General features: G+C 44.5%; 1 protein-coding gene across 3 annotated transcripts in view; it reads right to left on the bottom strand.

Annotated features, from left to right (window-relative positions):
- FBXO11 (F-box protein 11) overlaps positions 1-19,026 on the bottom strand; it is a 256,086-nt gene that overhangs the window by 101,710 nt on the left and 135,350 nt on the right. For all 3 annotated transcript variants that reach the window (XM_033940001.1, XM_033940002.1, XM_033940003.1), the window contains exons 5-6: positions 6,977-7,106; positions 281-364 (exon numbers count right to left, since the gene is read on the bottom strand). In XM_033940001.1, the coding sequence (XP_033795892.1) occupies positions 281-364; positions 6,977-7,106 (214 nt within the window). The remainder of the gene's footprint in view (positions 1-280; positions 365-6,976; positions 7,107-19,026) is intronic.

Raw genomic sequence — 19,026 nt, 5'->3', positions numbered from 1 at the left:
TGAGCACTTTAGAAACTGAAGAAATAATAGTAAAATTCTAATGTAAGAAATAGAAAAACTAAAAAATTATAAAATTAAGATTGAGCCAGTAATGATTTTCCCACATAAGGCTCACTGCCATGAACGTTTATTGAAGCGGTGGAGTGGTGGTGCTGAGGCTCAGAAGAAAAAATAAATTAATATAGTTGGTTGGAGAGGTGATGATAGCTTAGAGATTTATTTCACTGCCATTTAATGATTCAGACATATTTCCAAATACAGTGTACATTCAAGAACTTACCAACATATTTTCCCTTCCTTTGTACCTTGCAGGACTACTGTAGAAGTGCTCTGCAAACCCTGGTTTCACATGTGCTCCTTTGTACTAAAATATAAAACAAGGTATATTTTATAGTATACTTTTGAAATCCTGACTTTTGAAATTTCTGAATTGAATTATGAGTTTTGGAGTCTACACACGAGAGAAAAATTGCAAGGAAAGAATAGTGGACAAACAATAATAGAGGGTATCCCAAGTAATCTCCTATGAAAGAAAGCAGTAGGAAATTAAAGACTAAGCTGTAGGATTGTCCAAAGAAACCTAAAGTTGGAAAAAATGTGCGAATTGAAGATTTTCCTATGAAATTTGGTTGTGCTTGATCAGAAAATAATTTTTTAAAAATGTTTTAAAGACCATACTGGGGTCCTCTCAAAGTTGCACTGATTACATAAAATCTGCTTTTCTTAAAATTTGCTGCTATTTTTGTTTAATAGAGCAAGTTTCTTGGTATTATAGCTATAACTTATGTTTTCACACTCAGCAATGATACACTATATAAAGAAATTGTATGTCAAGTCTGTTTTATAGAAAAAGAACAATAAATCAGTACAGAAACACTAGAGTCTCCAATATGCTTATTATAACAAGTGGGGTCGGATTCCTTAGAACCCTACTAATACAGTGTTACAACAACAAAAGAATAGGAAAACATTCCTATCATCAAATAATGATTAAAAAAAAATTTATGCAAAAAAATCTAGCAGTATTTTTTTAAATGAATCTTCAATATCTGCATTTTATTGTGGAAAATAAAAGAAATTTAACATACTTAGCTAATAGCTAAACATGTACACTTTGGTATAATCATCTACCAATAGCATTCCAAACACTCAAGCATTCAGGCCCGGATTTTATAAATGACACTGTTGTTGGCAGCCACCTTAAAATCAGTCACCGATCACATGTCAATAACGTGATGGTGCCGTTTATAGAATCGTGGTTTCAGAAAAGGTAGGTGCCAGAAATGTAGGCCAGGGTTTTCAAGGCCTATATTTCTTACACCTACCCTTTACATGAATCATGCCTATGGAGGCGCTTTATGACACCTAATACTATTTCAGGCAATAGCCACACCTACAGTGGCGTTAGGTATCATAACGTCTCCATAGGTGTAAAGCTGGCGCCTACATTTTGCTTTTAAAAATGCTTTTTTAGTTTTTAAAAAGGCATTTTCAATTTAAGTTGGGTGTCGACAAGGTGTCTACCGCCACCTAACTTAAGGCACTGTTTATAGAATATAGGCCTCAATGTCTTCTTGAGATAGGATAAAGCCTGCTATGCTGTTCAATTCCTTGCAACAAGGCCTCACACTGCACTGTTACTATAAGAGTCACATGAAAGCAAGTATTACTCTGAAACAAAATATTTTAATGCTTCTGGAACGAATTATGCTCGTAAACCAAGGTTCCACTGTATTTCAATTATTTCTGCCAGCACACTTGACCATTCTCTTTTTAAAAGTATTTCCATTAATTTTGCTTACCACAGAAGTCAGATTTACTGGCCTGTAATTCTCTACTTCTTCCTTACTTCCACTTTTGTGGAGAGGGACCACAACCGTTCTTCACCAATCCTCCAGTACCACGCCTGACTAGAGACTTGTTGAAAAGGTCAGTCAGCAGAGCTACCAGAACCTCACTAAGTTTCTTCAGCACCCTAGGATGTACACCAAGGGTAGGGAACTCCGGTTGAGAGCCGTATTCCAGTTGGGTCTTCAGAATTTCCCCAATGAATATGCATTGAAAGCAGTGCATGCAAATAGATCTCATGCATATTCATTGGGGAAATCCTGAAAACCCAACTGGAATAGGGCTCTTGAGGACCGGAGTTCCCTATCCCTGATGTACACCATCTGGCCCCATTGCTTTGTCAAACTTTATTTTAGCTAGTTCCTTACGAACACAGTCCTCTGAAAATCGATCATGGTCTATTACTCCTCCATCCCTACTCACGCTTGTTTTCTGTGGTCCCGCTCCCAGCCATGAACACATAACAGAAATATCTGTTAATCAATTCGGCCTTTTCTATATCAACTTATACATATTCCTCCCCTTCACCTTTGAGTCTCACAATGCCACTTTTGCACTTCTTCCTATCACTAATATATCTAAAAAAGTCTTGTCTCCCCGTTTTACCATGTCAGCTATTTTTTCTTCCATAAACGAGACCTGTCTCGAGAAGAAGACCTGGGCCTCGATGAATGCATCGACAAATGATGTGGGTTTGAATCATGGTCCCGTGATTGAGTTGGATCCAGCCTAGAAGATGAATGTCGAGGAGTCCTCATCCTGTGCCTCGGAAAGGGCAACACCTTACGTGAAGAGGTAGGACTGGAAGTCAGAAAACGACATCGAGACCCTGAAAAGGACTCAGCTCCACGTATAGAGGTATCTCAAGGCACTCTTAAGGACTCAACTCCTTGTTTAGAGGGTGTAGAATGATCAGGCACTCTCAAGGACTCAGCTCCTTGTATAGTGTGTGTAGATTGAGCTCGAGGCATTCTCAAGGACTCGACTCCTTGTATTACTGCTGAGTACTCAGGCTGGACTGCAGGAAGCAGAGTCGAGACAGGAATCAATTTGGCAAGCATGTTACCAAACTCCTGATGCAGAATAGTTTCCAACATATTCTGCAAAGCCGGTATCGAGACCACTGGATCTGGTACAATTGGTGAGGCTATGGACTCCGAGGAAGATGACCTCGAGGAAGAGTGTTGCCTCGATTTTGAGACACGTTTCCTGGGTAGCCTCGGACCCACCAGTTCTAAGGATGACATGTCCGGAGGGGTTGGCTTAGCTATCTTACCTAACGGAGACACTGCGGCTAACAGTGTCTCGGGAGAAGATTTAGCTGATTTCCCCAAAGACGAAGACTTCCCCATCGAGGAAGGTTTGATCGAGGTCGAGGTTAAAGGTTTTGGCCCCGTAAAAGACTTTATTGGAGTCGGGACAGGAATCGGGGTCAATGCCTTGGGTAAAGGCAGATCCATTCTCCCAATCTGAACTCGATGACATTTAAGGGCTCAATTTTGAAGCGTAGCACAGCGGGCGCACGACTCCAGACGATGGTCAGGTCCTAAACACTGCACACACCACTTATGTGGGTCAGTGATGGAGATCACGCGTTGACACCGGCTACAATTCTTGAACCCTGTGACTGGCCGGGACATGAAATGAAACACTGCTGCGGTGAAATCAAAGCCTGCAAGATGAGGCCGCGGAGTAAGCCCCACCATGACACAAACGAAAAAATAAACAAAACTTTTTTTTTTTTTTTTTTTTAATCAAACGTGCAAATAACACAGCAACCGTGTAAAGAAAATACATGAGCTGCAGTAAGAGAAGGCACAAATTTAGAACAACTTTCACGCAGAGCCTTGAAACGAGGGCTTCTCAGCTCTGCAGAAAACTTAGAACTAAGGAGACGCTGAGGAAACGCGCGCCCTACCTCAGGCGGGAAGGCACTCGCGCATGCGCGGTGCGGCAGTCGCGAACTTTCCAAAAGTTCTTCAAGCAAGTCTGCTTCTCCAGACTGCGCTACATGGCACGTGGCGCAAGGATGCTCCTGAGGTACCAAATTTGTACAATCTTTATATGAATTCAGGGAGGAAAATTCCAGAGACTCATTCCCAACCAGTTTTGAGGCAAAATTTGCAGTTTTGGAAGTGCAAGGAACTTTAGAAAAAAAGATTGATAAAAATCCAAGATGGCCGCAACTAAGAAATTCACGCCCCAAAAAATGCTAATTATACACACATGCAAAGTGCAAAAATGGCAAAATTAGGATTTTCAGGTGGGGGGGACACAAGGGATAATGCAGAAACATCCAACAACAAGAAATTCAGACATTCCCCCAATTCACTTCCTAGACTGTAACAGCCTTACTCAATGTGACCTCTGCTGAACATGTGCTGCAGCCTGCCTCAGCTCTCTTACAGTAGCTGGAAATGAGAAGAATCACTGCCTCAATCTGGAAATGCCTCTCCAATGCTAATCTTTGAGCTGCTAGCCAGACTCAGAACCTGACCGCACCTCCACCCCCACAGACTGATGGACATATTTATAGAAGGAGGAGAAAAACGCAGCTGGCACCCTGCGAGACACTGCTGAGCCTCCTAATATCCTGATCTCTCAAACCCCTGCCAAGCAGTAGGTGAGAAATAAGTGTGGGAACAGCCCTGAGTTCCAAAAAATAATTGTGCAATCTGACTAACAGATACCACCAAGGATCAGCCTATCAGCTGCAGACTGGAGTCTGCTTCTTCTCTATACAGAGCTGAAACCAAGTTGAAAGCCCCGAGCACTGAAAACACTGAATAAAATAAGAAAAAAAGAGAGGGCAGAACACAAACACTCCTTCTGGGTCACGTTCAAAAGTGAAAAACTGCAGGTGGCAGTAGAGCTAACAGTGAAGTAGGAGGGACACAGAAAAAAATCCAAAATGGATTCCTTCTGCAGATAGCTCAAGGCTATGGGGAGATAATCCACTTGTCTAGAATGATACACCTATTGCACTGGAAATGAACATATATTCTCAAGCTCTTTCAACAAGATCTAAATTAGTCTTATACCTTTTGCTATGTTCTCTTACTACTATCTTCTCATCCTTAAGCACTGATAACTTTGCAATTGGTTTTGCAAAAAATAAAAATAATAATAATTATGTTACTGCACCACTCTTTAGTCTCCATCCTTTCTGCTCCTGCTCTCTCTCCATATACTGATTCTTCATCTTCTCCTTCAGTCCCAGTAGCCTCTCTCTCCTCTTTTGATTTTCCTTCTACTTCATTCTTGAAAAGATAATAAGATCACTAAAACCTTCACATCTCGTCCTGATCCTATTCCTGCTTTTTTATTGCTGCACTTTTTGGATCCTCTTAGCACCTCTTTGACAGCAATGGTCTCAAATATGAGGGGTGTAGCAAGTATGTTGAAACAAGTATGTTGAAACAACTCTGTGCACGTTGCAACATGTCTCAAGGTTACTCATGCACCGTTGTGGTTCAGTGCAAGTCTAACATTCCAAGAGACAGGTTGTCTGGAGAGTCCTCGTATGACTCAAGTAAGAAACTGCTACATTTGGAGTACTGTTCAGTGATAAAATTTCTCACAAAAGGAAAAAAACCAAAGGAGATCCATGAATGCATGACTGCAGTTTATGCCCCATCATCCTACAAAATAAAATCCACTGAAGATGACCCTCACATAGGATGGCCTGTGGAAGCAACTACTATAGAAATTTACAAGAAAGCTGAGGATCTAATTTTGTCAAACAAATTAAAGTTTTCCAAATAGCTGAAGTAACGGGCATCTTGGTAGGTACAGTTTGGAAACCTGCATGATCGCTAAACAAGTTACAAGAGACAATTTGTACAATTACAATTTAAATGCCATTTACTGACCTACAAGTGCACTCACTCCACAACTCCTCAATATCCCCCCCCACTTATCCCCCCCATGAACTATGTTCACCAGGCAAGTCCCTCCTAACCATACCCTTCTCCTCCACTCCAACTCCAGATTCCATCCCTTCTATCTTGCTGTGCCTTATGCATGGAACAGACTGCCTGAGTCATTTCGTCAGGCTCCATCTCTTGCAGTTTTCAAATCCAAGCTAAAAGTCCATTTTTTTGAGGATGCTTTCAACTCCTAACTTCTACTCATCGTAAAATTACCTACGTCTTTCCTATCACTCTCTCTGCAAAACTCCCCTACCCCTATCTCTTCAAACTAGACTGTAAGCTCTTAAGAATAGGGCCCGTCTATTATATGTCAAATGTACAGTGTGCGTATGCCTTTCAGTGCTATACAAATGTTAAATAGTAGTAGTAAGCCACATTGATCCAATGTCTATTTCCTAATGTATCAAGTTCATTAGTCGACCAATGTTCTGTTCTAGTTCTACTTCCCCATCCCCCACTCCTAATCCCTCTCTGGATAATGTTAATAAGATTTGCTACCCTATTCTTTCTACAGCAGGGCTGCTCAATTCCAGTCCTCGAGATCTACTGGCAGACCAGGTTTTCAGGATATCTACAATGAATATGCATGAGAGAGATTTGCCTGCATTGCCTTCTTGGTATGCAAATCTCTCTCATGCATGTTCACTGTGGATATCCTGAAAACCTGGCCTGCCGGTAGATCTCGAGGACCGGAATTAGGCAGCCCTGTTCTACATCAAACATATGTTAAAGTAATCTCCTTATCTAACTGCATAATTAACTAATTACTAGACTATTTCTGGCTACTACTACTACTAATTTCTATAGTGCTGAAAGGCGTACACAGCACTGTACATTTAATATTCAATAGATGGTCCCTTCTCAGAAGAGCTAATATGGACAGACAGGACATTTCAGGGTTGTGGAGTTTCTGGTAGAAGGAATGATACAATGAGTATAGGTATCTAATAGTGAATGGAAGTTAAGAGTTGAAAGCAGCTTCAATGACGTGGGCTTTTATCTTGGATTTGAATATCGCTAGAGGCAAAATATGATGTATTACTCTGGTAGCCTGTTTCAGACATAAGGCTCTAGCAGTACTAAGCTGCTATAAATGAAAAACATTTAAAATGAATTTAAAAAGCAAGTGCAGTAATTACAATGAGAAAACAAGTGAAACAAAATATTGCTTTGTTTCTCAAAACAGATTGTCATACCAATTGTTGAAAACTCTCTTTCCAGGGGTTCGGATGCTCATACTCTTCTGGATTGATCTGATAGAATTTGCCAGGTTCAGGATGCATCATGGGACGTGTATATTCAAATACTTCCATATATAATCGTTTCCTAAGGGAAATAGAAAAAAAAAAAAAAAAAACCTACTATATCCTTGAACCTCTATTTGCAACAAATCATTAAAAAGCAGAACTGAAACTAGAGAGCAAGAAAGAACTGCTTTGCCATGGCTGCATCTGGCTTTGTAACTGTAAAATTAAATTACTGGGTTCTATGTTCAAAGTATTTAATTTGTTTAAAACCAAATATGACAAAGTATTCGTTATTAGGTACATTTCACAATAGGCAAGAGCACCATCCAATCCATCCATCCAAACAGAACCCAAAAGAAAGACAATGTTAGAGGCGAAAGTTAAAACATGAAATTTATTTTTACCTGCAAATTTTCTCCTTTGAGTCCTGCTAGGCCAGTCCAGACAAATGGGTTATGCTACTCAACCAGCAAATGAAGGCAACCACCACTGAGATTTCAGTGACATCACTAGCATAACTAGTGCAACCCTGAAACCCTGCCAAAGCAGACCTGAAAAACTCAAGCATAACATGAGCAAACCTCAGAAAATTAACCTCCACAGAAAGCGAAAAACAAAATCCCTGGTCACTTCAAGGACCAACTGAGGACTTATCCCAAACACTGAACATAACTGAAATAACAACCTGAACACTCAATTAACACTAGACCTATTCAGAAACAGGACAAAATAGACTCATCCAGCAAGAAACTGGGAAGCCACTGAAAGCCCTTGGACCAAAGAAGCGAAGAGAAGTAACTCTCCTGGCTAGAACCTTCAAAATCAACCCAGGATCCCAGAAGGAGTACACATACATACATATATATGTAGAATACTGGATGTTTCTCAACCCTGATTTAAACCAGGATAAACAATCTCTGGCTCCAGCTTCTCTTGCCTTGGTTAAGGAACTTTCTAATCTTGAAAGTTTTCCCTGGCTAATATAAGGTCTATTAAAGGAGTACCCTTGTGCTTCCAATCCAAATCCCAGAAGTTGGCTCAGAATTCTCATTAGAGGACATAATGACATAATATCAGGGTGGCAGACTTAGAAATAATGCCAGGAAATACTTTTTCAAAGAGAAAGTGGTGGATGCCCGGAATATCCTCCCAGTGGAGGTGGTGGAGACAAAAACAGTGAACGAGTTAAAAAATGAATGGTATAGACAGAAAGGATCCCTATATAGAAAGAGGATAGTTTCTAAACAAAACATGAAATAACAGCAGCAATAACTTTGTTCATGATGAACTATTGTGCTTAAATGGCACCTCCAGCAGTGAGAAAGTGAAGTCGATGGGAATATGTAGATAGATCTCTGTTAGATCTAAAGAGGCCAGAAACTCCCCGGGCGCCACCGAGGCAATGACAGACTTGTTTCCATGTGGAAGCGTGAGACATTCAGGGCAGCATTTACTGACTTCAGGTGCAGAATCAGCCTCCGATCTTCTGAGTCTCTTTTGGGTACAATGAAGTATATGCCCAATCCCGATTCTTCATCCAGTACCACTTTGATAGCTGCCAGGTCTAATAGTCTCTGAACTGTGGCTTGGAACTTGACTCTTTCTCCAGTCTTCCCACAGGGGTCTACAAATATGTCTAGGATGGAACGGAAGAACTTGAGTTTGTACCCCCTCCTGAATAATGTCCAGCACCCAGTGGTCTGTGCTAACCTTCGCCCATTTTTCCCAATAAGCTGTTAAACTTCTTCCTATCTTGGAGGTTATGGCTACCATCTTGGCATCTTAACTGTTTATTGGGGGCTCCTGTGGCATGGGCTCTGGAAGACTGGGGATGTTTAGCTCTTTCAAATCTCTGCCTCAGGCTCTAGAAGGATCTCTGAGCCAAAGATCCATCTAAGTACTGATGAAAGAGTGCCTAGTCATGAAAATTATCTCAAGCAGACCCCCTAGGGGCCTTTGGTCTGCTATCTGGTAGAGACTTGGGTTTGTGATCTTGTATGCTAGCTATCAGATCGTCCTGCCCCTTACCAAAGAACAACTGACCTTTGAAAGGCAATTTGCTCCAAGTCATTTTAGAGGCAGAATCTTCCGCCCAGTGTCTAATCCACAGCATTCTACGGACGGAGATAGCGTATGCAGAGACTTTACCAAGTACTCTGAAGAGATTACACAATGAGTCTGCCATGTAATCCACTCCCTCCATAAGGAATTGAGAATCTGTGTCATTTTCTCCTGCTGGGGGTCCAACGTAACTTAGAGTGGCACATCCGTGTGACATAGGACGCCGCTGCTACCTTTAATCCCAAAACCACAGTTTCATATTGTCTCCTATGGACAAAATACAGTCTTAGATTCTGCATATCTTTTAACACAACTCCCCCCTTCACTGGTGAGGGAGGTATGCTTGGTAACTTATGCCACCAGGGAATCCACCTTAGGTGAAATGAAAAGCTATCGAAATTCGGTGTCCAGAGGACACAGCTTTGTCATGGCCTTTGTTACCTGGAGGGGACCCTCTGGACCATTCCAATGGTCCATGAGCATCCTAGTAATGTCCAGGTGCGAGGGAAAGCATCCAGTCTAAACTTTAGTGTTGCTCATAAGTGAGCAACGAGCCATAGAAGACTGGGGCTGCATTATATTTAATTCTAAGAGAGACTCGGTGATTAAAGCCAAGAGCGCCAAAGGCTTAAAAAGCCTGCACACAACCCTTAGCTATTCGGATTCAGGAGCATTTAGACTTGCGGGGGATTCGGGTGGGGGATGTGGACCATCGGATAGTACTCTTTGCCGATGATATTTTACTATATATGCGGGATCCGGAGGTCTCCTTACCTATTCTAATTGAGCTTTTATCGAGGTCTGGAGAAGTGTCGGGATTCAAAGTCAATATGGACAAGTCAGAGATGTTGAGGGTAACCTTGGGTGATGATGATGTACAATAGCTAATTGCGCGTTGCCCATTCCGCTGGGCTTCAAGGGCAATCAGATATCTGGGGATCTGACTGTCGAGTGACCTATCCCAATTATATGATTTGAATTATGACAAAATAGTTCAGCAGATTCGAAGTGATTTACAGTGGTAGAATGGGCTATGGTTGTCTTGGTGGGGCAGAATAGCTGTTCTCAAAAAGCAGATATTTACCGTAACAGGTGTTATCCAGGGACAGCAGGCAGCTATTCTCACATGTGGGTGACGTCATCCATGGAGCCCGTATGCAGACAGCCTCGCAAGCAGACTTGCTTGTAGAAAAATTCAGAAGTTTCGAGTCTGCCACACCGCGCATGTGCCTTCCCGCCCAGCACTGGGCGCATCTCCTCAGTTCAGATAGCTAGCAGAGAAGCCAACCAACGGAGGTGGATGGGTTGTGAGAATAGCTGCCTGCTGTCCCTGGATAAAACCTGTTACGGTAAGTAACTGTGCTTTATCCCGGGACAAGCAGGCAGCCTATTCTCACATGTGGGTGACCTCCAAGCTAACCATAATGGGATGGAGTGTTGGCTACTTAGGAGAATAAATTTTGCAATACTTTCTGGCCAAAATGGCCATTCTGTCTGGAGAAAACATCCAGACAATAATGAGAGGTGAAAGTATGAACCGAGGACCAGGTGGCAGCTTTGCAAATTTCCTCAATAAGAGTGGATCTGAGGAAAGCTACTGAAGCCGCCATGGCTCTGACTTTGTGGGCTATGACTCGACTCTGTAGTTGCAGTCCAGCCTGGGCATAGCAGAAAGAGATACAAGCAGCCATCCACTTGGAGATGGTATGCTTAGAAATTGGATGTCCCAACTTGTTTGGATCGAAGGAGACAAAAAGTTGAGGAGCAAATCTGTCTCCCACGCTCTAGCGTTAGTTCACTAGCTGCCCGTAGCCAAACGTTGTGTCTTCAAGGGCCCAAATCCTTGCACGACGTGGCACCGTACTACAAGATGGCTAAGCTTTCTCCATTCGTGCCGAATAGGTCCCTCCGCTCCCAAGATTAAACACGCCTCAAAATGCCCCCCCCCCCCCCTGGTTGTGCCCTTCAACTGCAAACAATGTTCGTACTCACACTTCATACCAAGCCACTAGAATCAACTCCTCCTCAGATCCGATCCCTTGAAGGACTCCTTAACTTTATGAAAGCAAAAAAAAATAAAAAGCATATTTCTTCACCTAACTCATGACCGATGGATTACAAAGTAATGTATGTTGGTACCAGATCCCAGTATGTGTCACATTAGGAAAACTGTATACATACAACAGATTACAAATAATTGGAAAAATTGGGATAGCCTGAATTATAGCTTTTGGTGGAACTCTTTGTGTCACAGTTTGGTGCGTTCCAAGTAGAAAGCCAAAGCACGTTTACAGTCCATGGTATGAAGAGCTGATTCTCCAGGATGAGAATGAGGCCTTGGAAAATACACTGGAAGTACAATGGATTGATTGAGATGAAATTCTAAAAACACTTTTAGGTAAAAATTTAGGATGAGTACGGAGGACCACCTTGTCATGATGGAAAACTGTGAAAGGTGGATCAGCAACCAAAGCTTGCAGCTGACTCTTCGAACAGATGTGAGGGCAAAGAGAAACACTACTTTCCAAGTAAGATATTTCAGATGAGCCGAATCCATTGGTTCAAAAGGAGGCTTCATCAATTGAGCAAGAACAACATAGAGATCCCAAACAACTGGAGACAGTTTGAGAGGAGGCTTGTCATTGAAAAGTTCTTTCATAAATTTGGAAACCACCAGATGAGAAGAAAGGGATTTCCCTTCGATAGGCTGATAGAAAGCAGCAATTGCACTGAGATGGACTTGAATGGATCTAGACTTGAGGCCAGAGGTAGATAAGTGCAAAAGATAATCCAAGACAGAAGACAAGGATATATCTTGAGGCTCCTTGTTATGAGAGATGCACCCCATGGAAAATCTAGTCCATTTTTGGTGGTAGCATTGCCTAGTGGCAGGCTTTCTGGAAGCCTCAAGAATGTCTCGAACAGGTTGAGAAAACTGAAGAGGAGTTGAGAGGTACCAAGCTGTCAAGTGTAGAGACTGCAGGTTGGGATGAAGTAGAGATCCTTGACTCTGTGTAAGCAGAGATGGAAAAACTGGTAGAAGGTATGGCACCCTGCTGCTAAGTTGAAATATAAGGGAGTACCAAGGTTGCTGGGGCCACCGAGGAGCTACGAGAATCATGGTGGCATGATCGGTCTTGAGCTTGACAAGAGTCTTGAGAATGAGGGCATGGAGGGAATGCATACAGGAAGAGAATCGTCCATTCCAGCAGAAAAGCATCTACCTCGAGGCGATGAGGAGAGTATATCCTGGAGCAGATCTGAGGCAGTTTGTGGTTGTGGGGAGATACAAAGAGATCTATCTGAGGAGTTCCCCACTGAGAAAAAATGTGATGAAGAGGCAAGGAATTGAGTGTCCATTCATGAGGTTGCAGAAGACTCAAATTTGTCCGCCAAACAGTTTTTCGCCCTTTGAATGTAGACAGCTTTCTGGAAGGTGTAGTGCAGGATTGTCCAATCCCAAACCTTCAGAGCTTCCTGGCAAAGAGGGAGAGATCCCGTTCCTCCCTGCTTGTTCACATAGTACATGGCGACTTGGTTGTCCATCCGAATGAGGACTACCTGGTCATGAAGAAGATGTTGAAAAGCTTTGAGAGCATTGAAGATCGCTCTGAGTTTCAACAGATTGATATGACACTGACAATCTGTGCTGGACCAATGGTCTTGAGTACGGAGACCATTGAGGTGAGCCCCCCAAGCTTAGGTCAAGGAATCTGTCGTGAGGACCTTCTGATAAGGGGGTGTCTGAAACAGTAAACCTCTGGAGAGATTGGAAGAGAGCATCCACCAGCAGAGAGACTGTCTCAACGAAAGAGTGATTGTAATGTGTTGAGAGTGGTTCCCAAGCCTGCGTCCACTGAAATGCCAGAGTCCACTGAGGAATTCTGAGGTGAAGTCTGGCAAAAGGAGTCATGTGAACAGTCGAGGGTATGTGACCGAGAACTACCACATCATGTGTCTCGCTGGAAGTGAAGAAAGGGAAGACACTTTGTGGCAGAGCTGACAGAGAGCATCCAGACGTTGCTGAGGAAGAAACGCTCTGAGTTGGATAGTGTCCAGCGCTCTGAGTTGGATAGTGTCCAGGACAGCTCCGATGAACTGTAGATTCTGAGAGGGCTGAAGGTGGGATTTGGGAAAGTTGATTTCGAATCCCAAGCTTTGTAGGAACCACGTAGTCCATTGGGTCGCTACGATAACCCCCTGAGATGTTGAATCTTTGATGAGCTAGTCGTCCAGGTAGGGGAACACCTGAAGACCATGGTTCCGTAGAGCTGTTGCTATCACCACTAGACACTTGGTGAACACTCTGGGAGATGATGCCAAGCCAAAGGGTAGCACTCTGTATTGAAAATGCAGATTTCCCACCCGAAATCTGAAGTACTGACGGGAGTCTGGATGAATGGGAATATGAATGTAAGTCTTCTTCAGGTCTAGAGAACATATCCAATCGTTCTGATCTAGAAGGGGATAAAGGGATGCCAGAGACAACATGTGAAATTTGTTGAGGGCCCTGAGATCCAGAATGGGCCGCAGATCGCCCATCTTCTTTGGAACTAGGAAGCAACGGGAGTAAAAAAACCCTGCTCTTCTGTTCCAAGAAAACTTCCTAGATGGCACGGAGATGAAGCAGAGCTTGAGTTTCCTGAAGAAGAAGGGCAGTCTGGGATGGATTGGAAGGATATTCTCTTGGAGGAAGCTCTGGTGGAATCTGAGCGAAATGAAGAGAGTATCCTTCCCTGATTATTGACAGTACCCAGAGGTCGGATGTAATGGTCTCCCATCGATGGTAAAAACGATAGACGCCCTCTTATGGGGAGAGGGGAGGACAGAGGCAGAATGAAGGAGTTATGCTCTGTATGAGACAGTCAAAAAGGCTGAGAAGCCTTAGGTGTAGCAGAAGGCTGAGGTTTCTGTTGCTTCTGCTGTTGTGGTTTCTTGTGGGGTGCTTGAGTGTAAGGAGCTGCCCTCGGAGGATAACGCCTCTGATAGGAAGGAAGAGGTCGAGAAGGCTTTGGTCTGATGATGGAAGCAAAAGATTTCTCATGCTCAGACAATTTCTTGGAGACGCGCCCTGTGCTGGGCGGGAAGGCACTCACGCATGCGCGGTACGGCAGACTCGAAACTTCTGAAGTTTTCTACAAGCAAGTCTGCTTGCGAGGCTGTCCGTATCCGGGCTCCGTGGATGACGTCACCCACATGTGAGAATAGGCTGCCTGCTTGTTCTGGGATAATGAATGTTTTACCCTGCTTACTCTTTTTGTTCCAGACTTTACCAATTCCTATCCCACCTTTGGTATTACGGCAATTACATTCTTTATTCTTTTCATTCATTTGGCAGGGGAGACCTTCGCTTATATCACGGCGGGGCTTGTGGGCCATCCGGTCAGATGGGGGTCGCGCTCTTCCTAATTTGTTTTGGTACTATGGGCGGCACAACTATAGTTTCTGTTCAACTGGGAGATTGCGGATAATAAATTAGGGGTTCGGTTGGTGCAGTATTTTGTGAGTCCTCATCGTTTGAAATCTTGGCTTTGATCTTTGGTCCTCTGCCCCCGAGCGCGTTCTGTTGGGGGGGCCAGTTGAATCCTTTTCCGAGACATCTTTTACAGCTTTGGTATGAGACCTGCCGGCGATGGGGTGGGGAGTTGGTCCCATCTACTTTGGGTTCTATCTGGGATGAACCTCAGTTTGCTGTGGGCAGGGAGAGTCTCACTTTTGAGGGATGGGCACAATTGGGAATGGTCACTTTTCAGGATGCCCTACATAGGGGAGTCCTGGTGTCTTTAAAGGCTTTTCAGAAAAGCTGTGCTGTACCTAGGGGGGGGACTACTTGGACTACTTCCAAATCCGTCATTTTCTCCAATCTCAGGGGTGGGATAGGGGATCCCAGCAGCATACTGAACATCTGGAACATTTGTGGGTTACCCTTAGGGGGTTTCCTAGACCCATCTCAGTCCTTTATCAATATTTTCAGGGATCTTCCCTTTTTATTCCTCCATTCCAGAGGGGCCAGGGAGACCGTTAAGGAGTGGACCCAGATTAACCTTGAAGTTTGTAAGGCCACCTCTTGTGTTCTTATAAAAGAAAATGCTTACAAAATGTTCACTAGGTGGTATCTTACACCGGTCCGCTTACACAAGATGTATCCTGGAGTGGCAGCTACCTGCTGGTGCTGTGGAATGGGGGTTGGTACATTTTTACATATTTGGGTGGGAGTGTAGGATCTTGCAACCCTTTTGGAAAAAGGTGGTGGGTTGTTATCACAGCTTTTGCAATTACTTGTATCCTGTACTGCGGAGGGTTGCTTGTTGGGACTGTTTAATGTGTGCCAGTATACCTGGCAAACTAAATTGCTCCATTGGGGTTTGGCAGCAGCTAAATGTCTGATTGCTAGCCATTGGCAGCAGACGGTTTCACCTATTCAACTGGAATGGTCTTTGAAACTACAGACTATATGCACTATGGAGCTTTCTATAGCAAAGAGTCATGGACACATGACTCTCATGCCCAGACTTGGTCATTGATTATGGATAAAGTGGACTCGCTAACTTAAGTTTACCAGTAGGGGGGATGGGAGGGGAGAAGTTTTGGAGTTGCTTGGATGGTCCCCTGAAGAAACCACTTTAGGCTATCTGTTGGACATGTTTTGTACTCTGGGATGTGGGGTGGGTTATTGTTTGCTATTTGTGAGTGGATATCTTGGTACAGGATGGGGTTTTAAGCAATGTATATTGAGTTTTTCAGATTTGTTGCTGGTTTATTCACGTAGTATATGGTATTTCCTGGTGTACTATTATCCCTTTTATGCTGTTTTGTACTTTTCTAAAACTTTAAAAAAAAAAAAAAAAAAAGCCTGTGCACTGTCAGGTTCTCTCCAAGATTCAGGGCCACTATCTGGTCGGCCTCTGGTATCTCCAACGTGAAGCCATATTGCCTGCTAATGAGGACTCCGACTGGGAGAGTAATGGCATAGAAACCAAATTCTCCTCCCAATATTCATCAGGACTGCCCTCTCCCCCCCAAATATAACGAGCATGGCTTTGCTGCAGGGCATATGCACTCTGAGTGGGAGAAATCCCCGGCATTACAGCTGCCAAGACCCCTGAGGGGTTAATGTGGCTGCTGTAATTCAAGTACACTTGTGTGTAGAGAGAATAACTGAGGAGTACAGGACAATTCAAGGAGCAGGGAGGCGAAGCAGAAAAATAAAACTAAGACTCTCTACACATACCCCATGGGTGAAGGTACATAAACCCACTGGTTCAAGACTGATGTTCTTATTGAACTAGAAATCTATTTAAATTCTTCTCCAATTGCCAAGTATCATATATAATTGAATATAAGCCGATCCGAATTTAAGTCGAGACCCCCTTTCCCTCTCCAAAAGGAGGAAAAATGGTTGACTTGAATGTAAGTCGGGTGGCTTAATATTCAAATGCCGTGCCCTGTCAGACTCTGCACCCAGCCCCCTTCCCTCCCTTCCCTGTCAGGTACTGCACCCAGCACCATTCCTTTCTTCCGTCCCTCCCGTCAGGCTCTGCACCCAGCACCCTTTCTTCCTTCCCTCCCTCCCGTCAGGCTCTGCACCAAGCACCCTTAATTCCATCCCTCCCTCCCCTTTCAGGCTCTGTACCCAGCACCATTCCTTCCTTCCCTCCCTCCCCTGTCAAACTCTGTACCTAGTACCCTTCCTTCCCTCCCTCCCTCCCATCAGGCTCTGCACCCAGCACCCTTCCTTCCTTCCCCTGTCAGACTCTGCACCCTCCCTCCCAGGCTCTGCCCTTTGTCCTCCCCCTCCCTACCCTATCCTCATACTTCTGCGGATCCCTGGTGGAGGTGCAGCGGGCAGGAGCAAGCTTTCCGAACTACTGCTCCACTGCTAACCAGCTTCACAGATCCAGTTTCTTCAGCTGAGCGGAACAAACAGGAGCGCAATTTGGCGCTGCTGCTGCTCGGTGCTGAGCGGCTTCCTTACTGGCTCCCGCACATTCTCTTGAGAATTCAAGGGAGCCAGTAAGGAAACTGCTCAGTGCTGAGCAATACATAGAAACATAGAAATAGACGGCAGATAAGGGCCACGGCCCATCCAGTCTGCCCACCTTAATGACCCTCCCCTACCTTTCTCTGTGAAGAGAACCCACGTGACTATCTCATTTTGTCTTAAAATCAGGCACGCTGCTGGCCTCAGTCACCTGAAGTGGAAGACTATTCCAGCGATCTACCACTCTCTCGGTGAAAAAGTACTTTCTGGTGTCACCGTGCAGCTTCCCTCCCCTGATTTTCCATGGATGCCCTCTTGTAGCCGTGGGACCTTTGAAAAAGAAGATATCTTCTTCCACCTTGATACGGCCCGTGAGATATTTGAACGTCTCGATCATGTCTCCCCTCTCTGCGTTCGAGTGAGTATAGCTGCAACTTATTCAGCCGTTCCACGTACGGGAGGTCCTTGAGTCCTGAGACCATCCGGGTGGCCATTCGCTGGACCGACTCGTCTCAGCACATCTTTGCAGTAATGAGGCCTCCAGAATTGTACACAGTATTCCAGATGGGGTCTCACCATGGATCTATACAATGGCATAATGACTTCAGGCTTATGATTGACGAAACCCTTACGTATACACCCTATGATTTGTCTAGCCTTAGATGAAGCCTGCTCCACTTGATCGGCAGTCTTCATGTCTTCACTGATGATCACCCCTAAGTCCCGTTCTGCTACAGTCCTTGCTAGGATCTCGCCATTAAGGGTGTAACTTTTGCATGGATTTTGGCTGCCAAGGTGCATGACTTTGCATTTTTTGGCATTGAAACCTAGTTGCCAGATCCTAGACCAGCGCTCCAGTAGGAGTAGGTCGTGCGTCATATTGTCTGACATTGAGTTTTTGACCGTTGCACTCCTTTCTACTACATTGCATAGTTTGGCGTCATCTGCAAATAACGTTATTTTACCTCGAAGCCCTTCAGCCAAGTCTCTTATAAAGATATTGAACAGTATCGGGCCCAAGACCGAGCCCTGCGGCACTCCACTGATCACCTCCGTCGTTTCAGAGGGGGTGCCGTTCACCATCACCCGCTGAAGCCTACCTCCAAGCCAGTTCTCAACCCATTTTGTCAAAATGTCACCCAATCCTATAGAACTCATTTTGCTCAACAGCCTGCGGTGTGATACACTATCGAAAGCTTTGCTGAAGTCTAAGTATACGATGTCCAGGGGCTCCCCAAAATCCAGCTTCCTCGTCACCCAGTCAAAGAAGCTGATCAGGTTGGTTTGGCAGGATCTCCCCATAGTAAATCCATGTTGACGGGGATCCCGTAGATTCTCCTCGTTCAGGATCGTATCCAATTGACGTTTGATTAGAGTTTCCATCAGCTTGCTCACTATTGATGTGAGACTCACCGGTCTATAGTTTTCAGCCTCCATTCTGCTCCTGCTCGTGCCGCTCAGCAGCCGAAGAAACTCAATCTGTGGCAGCCAGTTAGCAGCGGGGCAGGAGTTCAGAAAACTTGCTCCTGCCTGCTGCACCTCCACCAGGGATCAGCAGAGGTATGAGGATAGGGCATGGAGGAAGGGGGCAGAGCACCGCAGTAGCCTTAAAAATTTTGGGAGGGGGCGTTGACTCGAATATAAACTGGGATCCCCATTTTTGGGCCAATTTTTGGGCCCAAAAATCCTGGATTATATTCGAGTATATATGGCTCTACCACTGCAACTGCCACCGATCTCCTCTCTCTCTCCCAACCTCCCTTGCAGCAGCCACGCGGGCACCAGAAGTAGTAGGTGCCGCTGCAGCAGCTGGCGGGCCAGATTCACAGCGCAAGGGGTGGGGGGGGAGGTAGATGAGTACCAGCACCGGGCGCTGGGAAACATTTCCTCCGTGTTCACCTGAGCACCAACCCTTCTCGAAAGCAGCAGGATGAAGAAGAAATAAAACCCGCGAATG

The sequence above is a fragment of the Geotrypetes seraphini genome, chromosome 3 (assembly GCF_902459505.1).
Source record: "Geotrypetes seraphini chromosome 3, aGeoSer1.1, whole genome shotgun sequence".
Taxonomy (NCBI): Eukaryota; Metazoa; Chordata; class Amphibia; order Gymnophiona; family Dermophiidae; genus Geotrypetes; species Geotrypetes seraphini.
The sequence above is the reverse complement of the archived record's forward strand: the minus strand, read 5'-3'. Positions and strand labels throughout refer to the sequence as shown.